Source organism: Cibotium barometz, chromosome 23 (genome assembly GCF_041138505.1).
Source record: "Cibotium barometz isolate CiBa-2024 chromosome 23, ASM4113850v1, whole genome shotgun sequence".
Taxonomy (NCBI): Eukaryota; Viridiplantae; Streptophyta; class Polypodiopsida; order Cyatheales; family Cibotiaceae; genus Cibotium; species Cibotium barometz.
This window is the reverse complement of record NC_141068.1, coordinates 56,687,600-56,694,703: the sequence shown is the minus strand read 5'-3', so window position 1 is coordinate 56,694,703 and position 7,104 is coordinate 56,687,600. Positions and strand designations below refer to the sequence as shown.

The 7,104-nt window shown below is 42.7% G+C and overlaps 1 protein-coding gene across 1 annotated transcript; it reads right to left on the bottom strand.

The window, feature by feature from the left end:
* Positions 1-2,692: 2,692 nt before the first annotated feature.
* LOC147626124 (pentatricopeptide repeat-containing protein At5g27110-like) lies at positions 2,693-6,722 on the bottom strand. The gene has a single exon (XM_086817699.1). The coding sequence runs from the start codon at positions 6,340-6,342 to the stop codon at positions 3,706-3,708; it is 2,637 nt and encodes an 878-aa protein (XP_086673825.1). The 5' UTR covers positions 6,343-6,722; the 3' UTR covers positions 2,693-3,705.
* Positions 6,723-7,104: the final 382 nt, after the last annotated feature.

Genomic DNA, 7,104 nt, shown 5'->3' with positions numbered 1-7,104 from the left:
GAGAAGGGAAAAGCCAAGCAACCAGAGAAGGAGGAGGCAAACTTCTCCAACTCATTGTTCTACCAGTTTGTATGACATCTTATAGCCCGTGGGGCAAATTTGTTATCTTAGTGATATCTTAGGGCTTTCTTATCTTAGTGATAGAATTGATCCAAGCACACCGTGCATGGTATGGATGCTTGATCAAGGGAGGGTGTTAGAAATGTGTGATCTAGCATCCATTCTTAGTGTGTTTCCTTAGTGACACCTTAGAGTGATTTGTTCTAAGGTTAGAAGGCTCAAAAATTACTAGAGTAACTGGGTGTAGGTCTAGTAGTTATCTTCCTTTGATTGGGGCAGCACCTTTTAGGTGAGTCAGGTGAGAAATCATAGGGAGGTGGAGAGAATCAAGGGCTTTAAGCGCCTCCCTCTCATGAGCCTATAAATTCTGGGGCTACTACTCACACATTAGAGAGCTAGTGATAGAGTGGAGAGTATAGTGCACATACTGTGTACTTGCTTTAGTGATCAATATACTAAATGATCCTCTGTGTGGAATACTCTCTCTTTGCTCTCTTCATTGGTATTTGTCTATGTGATGCATTTGTGGTGACCTTGAGTATGCTCCATTGCTCATTGGTTACACTTGATTAACATCTAAGTGGTGGCATGTGTTGCTTTGATGGTGTGAGATTGTTTATGTGATGATCTTGTGGATTACTTGATTCATTCAATAGCTAAGCTCACACCATGTCTTTTAACATGGTAAGGGAAAACCCCTTTATTTACAAAGATCAAACCCGAAAATCATCTAAAGCAAGCACGAATCTCCAACTATAATTTTGTCTTGCCTTGAGTGCCAAACGACACTATTTTTAATCCTTCTAGCCTCTTTACACCTTGAGCATGGGATAGGGTCCCACACTCGAGGCCTCGCCCACGGATATCCGGACAGGTGACTAATTCCTACACCCAACCTTAGTAATATCTCAAAGCAAAAAGGTGGAACTTCAAGGATTATTAATGATCTTACAAAAGCTTTGGAGTGTTTCAAGGTTCATATGAAGTTGATGTGTTCAATCTCGATAAAGACAAGATCCCACAAAGGATTCTCCCATGAACATAACTGCATAAATGAGTGGTGAGGGTAGTGATGAATGTCCAAGCTCCCACCATCATAGTGTTGCATGTAAAAACCCTTGAAAACAGCCAGAAAACATAAGCTATGTAAATGATCGGCTCCATTTGGAAAATAGTGTGTGAGGCTCCAAAAAGCCCAATCCTTGTTTTTGCATATGAAAAGTCCCTTATAAGGTCCCAACTTCAAACAACAAATGCAATATTATGAAAAAATAAAATTCATGCATGACCACATGCCACATACCGGCTTCTAGCCACCACCGTAAGCCCTCCTTTGACGCACCAATAGGTGGCTCTCTATCGAGCTCCTTTCCTCAACCAATTACTATGGATCCACAATACCAAATGATGGAGTGTCACCTTTAGAGGAAGGGAGATATATTAATCACTTTAGTAAACCTTGCCTTACAACATTTTGTAAGGTGCCCCCACTTTTGAAAGAGTTGAAAAATAATCTCCCCATTCTGAACAAGCTTGTGAGCTCTTTATCTGGTCACTTGTTGCTTTCTTGGTTTAATGCATTCTCTCTAGTTCATCCATTGCTCTTTAGCGTGACAGCAAGGAAACAACAATCGAGCGGGCTAGCACATCATATCATGGAAGTTGCTCTCTTTGAGACAAGTGCCCAACGTTAAGGCAAGGTTCGAACACGAACGACCCTTATATGAATGAGCCTATGCATGTGAATCCTCCCTTGTGCTTTGACCTTTTTTTATACGGAGGAATAAAATTTAAAGCACCCATAAGGTTTAGAGCTTTAAGAGTTTTAATTAGACAAACCCTAGACATCAAGGCACTTGCTGTTTGCGCAGATGATAGGCTTGGGGGTGAACCCATCCCAACAAGAGGAAGTTCACATGCTCGAGCTGATTGAGCAGCTGTTGTGAACTGCTGGAGGGCACCACCAGTCTACACCGAAGCTGGAATTTGCGGTCGAGCAGCAGCAAAAGGAAAACGGGGTCTGATTGCCTCCTGCCGCAGCTGAAGACTAAGGATAAAGGAGGACACACAGAGACTCACCGAGCGTAGTCACTAATGGAGATCTCTGTGTGTGAGCAACAACGTTTCTTGAGATGAACTGGCCCGAGCTGCCATCTGGGGACTGCCACTACTACTCGTCGATTTGGGCTCAGCCTGCTACTGAGCCACTATAAGCTCACCAGAGTGCCACATTTGCTGTGGGACTGCCCACACTGTGGAGATGGCCTTTGTATCTGCTGCAGGCGAAAAGGGAGGGAGAAGAGCTTCAGCTTTGCTGCTGGTGCGAGTTGATGGAATTTCTCTTGAGATTGGTATTGAAGCCGCCAGTTGCATAGAGAAGAGAAGTGTACAATGGCTACAACGTTGACTGTTGACTGCTATTTGCTGGCTGGACTGCTCATGGCAAAAGGCAGATGCTTAGAAGCTTGAGAATGGAGAGATGGCACGCTCTGATACCATGCCGGAAAACACAGAAGGGAGTTGGGAAAACATGGGTAGCCTCAAGGTGGATGAAAAGGGTTCATGGCTACTCAAGATTGGATAAGGAGTGGAGTCATGAATGCGAGGAAACAAGATGACAAGAAGGCCAATGTTCACACAAGCTTCAAATTTGTATTAAATTCAAGCCAAGATACATCTTTCATAGCCCAAATGGATTCATCCTTTGGCCTCATTGCCTATATCAATTTCTTGACCTCACTCCCTACATCACTCAAATTTTCTTGACCTCACTCCCTACACTCAAATTAATGTCTCCCCAGTCACCCACAATCTCATTTACCCAACACTCCTTCCTACCCACCTCACACCACTCTCCAACCACTCAAAACTCATACACGTTTTTACACACTTTTGCACACTCATGGTGCATCTGTTCACATGCTTGACACACACTCACACACTCCTATCGGAGCTTACATTTTAACAAGAGAGGGATGGCTTCCACACCTTCCTACATAAGAAATCTACAGGCAGTGGGAGCACAACCAGCAAAACTACCTCCCTAATTTTCATGCAGGCTGTTTCTGGTCAGAGGTACAACATGTACGTCCACCATCACAACATTGCCAAAGAAACATGAGAGCATGCACAACATAACCTACCGCAAACAGGAAAGCACAGACTGCATTGGGGCCATTGCTGGTAAGAACACCGTATCGAAGAACAGCCATGCTAGAAAGTAGAGGCAAAAGAATGATTCAAGTACCTTCCAGTATTTTCATGTCCTAAACCATATTAGCACTAATCAATGGGTTCAATTTCCCGCTGTGGAGCTTCCTTTTACTTTAAGCACTCCATGGGATCACCTGGGATTGTGCTACTGCAAGGAGCAACGTCAATGGCTTTTGGTCAATTCGTGCCAATCTCCTGTTCAAGGAAACTCCCACAGCCATCAATTGTCCAAGCTCCGGATATAAGTAACCTTTTCCCATGCTTGCACAACAATTAATGCAGCAAAGGCTTTTTCCTGCAGCAGTGCTTTCTATGAAAGCTTTCCAGTTCAGCAAACCCCAGAAAGCTGTTGACCAGCATTTCCATATTCCTCCATCACAGTATCTAATTCTGGCATATGCCCTTCCCCACTCATTTCCTTGCGTTATCTTCTCAGCTTGGCACAAAACCATCATTTTCTGTGTGGGTTTGGTCTCTGACAACAAACTCACAAACCTTATTATCAAACTCAATCCATGCGCTCCCTGGCTTCTTAAATGCACCAGCATGCTTCCTCAGCTCATCCATTTTATCAGCAGTCTCCCAATTGTGTGCATGGGCATACATGTTCAACAACACCACATACCCTGGAGCATCATTTGAATTCGCTTGGATTGCGTCATCAAAGCATCGCTTTCCCATTTCTAAGTTGCTGAATGTCCGGCAATGTGTCAGTAAGGACATCTGCACGATAAAGTTTGGCAAGGATGGCATGGTTCTAAATAGATCTTCAGCCTCACTCAAGTGGCCTCCACGGCCAAATAGGTCAATCATGCAGCTGTAGTGTTCAAAACTTGGTACCATACCATGATCTTCTCTCAGATATTTAAAAAACCGACAACCTTCTGCCATTACACCAGATTGACTACAGGCAGCGAGTAAGCTTGCAAAAATTGCATCATTTGGTTTTAAACCTTGGCATCGCATTGCCTCAATGTATTGTCCAGCCAAACTATATATGCCATGCTGGGCATATCCTGTTATCAATGCCGCCCATGACACCACATCCGGACTTTTTAGGTAGCGAAAAACAGTGTGTGATTCCTCTAAACTTCCACATCTTGCATACATATCCAAAAGGGTATTCGCGACAATAGCATCAAGTTCAAGCCCATGGGTGATGATTTGAGCATGTATCCACCTGCCATGCAATATGGCTCCTATGCTACCACAAGCTTTTAAGACACACAAGAATGTAACCTTGGTTGGCTTTACACCTTCCTCTAGCATTCCCTCAAAAAGTTCAAGAGCTGGAAATCCAAGACCATGTTGGGCATACCCTGCAATCATTGCTCCCCATGACAGTGTATTGCGTTTAGGCATTTCGTCAAAGACATTGCGTGCCTCTTCTAAGCTTCCACATTTGCTATACATATCCACAAGTGCAGTCCCAACAATAACATCTGATTGCAGCCCACTTCTACTGATTTCTTCATGAACCTCCCTGCCCCTCTCTATCGCACCTAAACAGACACATGCCTTCAAAATGCATGAAAATGTTACCTTATCTGGGCTAATGCCATTAACCTTCATTTTCTCAAATAATTTAAATGCAAGGTGCCCGCAACCATGTTCCGCATATCCTGCAATGATTGCACTCCAGGATACCACGGTTCTCTTTGGCAGTTTATCAAAGACTTCGTGTGCCTCTTTTAGGCTCCCACATTTGGCATACATATCAACTAGGCTGGTGCTAATGGTGGTGTCTAATTCAAGTGCACTTCTAATAATACCATCATGTATTTCCCTCCCCTTACATAGTGCTTGGATGCTGCCACAAGCTTTTAAACTCGATAAAAACGTGGGTTTGTTGGATTGTATTCCATTTTGTTGCATTCTTTCAAAAAGGTCAAGGGCAAGACTGCCATGGCCATGTTCTGCATACCCCTCAATCATTGCACCCCATGATACAACATCCCGATCAGATAGATTCTCAAAGACCTTACATGCTTCCTTTAGGCTCCCACATTTGGCATACATGTCAACTAGGGAGCTCCCAACCATCTCATCCAACTCCAGACCATTTTTTATGATCTGATGGTGTGTTGACCTGCCCTGTTCATTAGCACCTAAACTGGTACATGCTTTTAGGGCTGCCAAAAAAGTAGCTCTAGTTGGCTTCAGCCTATGCTGCTGCATGCCTTCAAAAAGCTCGAGGGCAAGAAGGCCATGACCATGCTCAGCATATCCTGTGATCATGGCACCCCATGACACCAAATTCTGCTTTGGCAATTTGTCAAACACACAGCGTGCCTCATAGAGTCCCCCACATTTGGAATACATGTCAACAACGGAACTCCCAACTAACAAATTTGTTTCCAGTTTACTTCTGATGATCTGATCATGAACCCATTTACCTTGCCACATGGCTCCTACATTGCTACAGGCTTTAAGGATCCCTAAAAAGGTTACTAAGCTTGGCTTTAACTCATCCTGCTGCATCTTTTTAAACAATCCAAGTGCGCTAAAAGCATTTCCATGCTGAGCATACCCATAAATCATAGCACAACATGACACCACATCTCTTTCTGGAAGTGCATCAAACACTTTGTGCGCCTCTTCTAGGCTCTTGCACTTGGCATACATGTCAATAACTGTGTTTTTTATGGTGATGTGTGATTCAAATCCATTCCTAATGATCAAGTCATGGACCAACCTGCCTGGTCCTAACGCTCTTGCACTACTACATGCTTTAAGGATGCATAAAAAAGTGAACTTGTCTGGCAAAAGTCCATCTTCCTGCATCTGGTTAAATAAACTGAGAGCCATCCCATCTTGCCCAAGCTTTGCATGTGCTGAGATGATTGTGTTCCATGCATGTACGCTTGGTTTTGAAACCCTTCCAAAAACATGGTTGCCGTCAACCAGATCCCCACAAGAGGCATATGACCAGATTAGATGATCCACTAAAGAGGGGACAGAATCAAGTCCCTCGCTGACCATAGCAGAATGCACTTTCTGGCAAAGGGCCAAGTCTTTCTTTCTTGCGCATTCCTGGAAAAAGAAGTGAAGGGCTTCTTTGGGTTGCATATCATCATTCAAATTGCATAAATTCCTTGCAAGTCTGAAATACCCATCAGTACTTTGAGTGTGCAATAAGGTTTAGGACTCCTATGTATGACTATCAAGTGTGACAGATTCCTGCTCAAACAAGCGACAAATATGTCTCTTAAAAGCATACAGAAAAAATGGTGATGTGCTAGAGTAGTGAAAAATTGTAACATTAGTGATTTAGGGCTCTCCGATCATCCCAGCAAATTTGCTCAGAATAAAATATATAAGCATGCCTTTCCCCAACAATACCCACTAAGCTTAATTCCAACAAAAGAAGAGAAAACGCACTCACAAAAGCTTTCAGTTCGGTTCAGGATTTCAAAGTTTCGATCTCTCTACCTTTTGCTCTGAGGTCTCCCCTTTGTATGATTCTATCTTACTTAATAGAAGTCTATTTGCTGGAAAATTGTATGATTCTATCTTACTTAATAGAAGTCTATTTTCTTGGAAAAAAAAAACATTTCATTTGCACCATGAGGTTTCATGCTAATATACATAGACATACATACATACTAAAAATATATAAATATGCATGGCTGTATGTGTACGTTGAAACTTGAAAATAAACTAATATTATTTTGAGAACAAAAAAATGACCAACTACAATATTAGAACTTGAATTTGAAAGCTTATTAAGGAAAAGGAAATTTTTGGCTGAGAGAAATATTTTAAAAAAATTGAAGTGCAAAAGATGGTGGAGAGGCTGCAAGAGGATTTTCAGTCTGCATCAGAATTATG

Excerpts from the sequence above, each read along its gene's own strand:
- LOC147626124 (XM_086817699.1), bottom strand. The coding sequence starts at position 6,342 with ATGCAACCCAAAGAAGCCCTTCACTTCTTTTTCCAGGAATGCGCAAGA.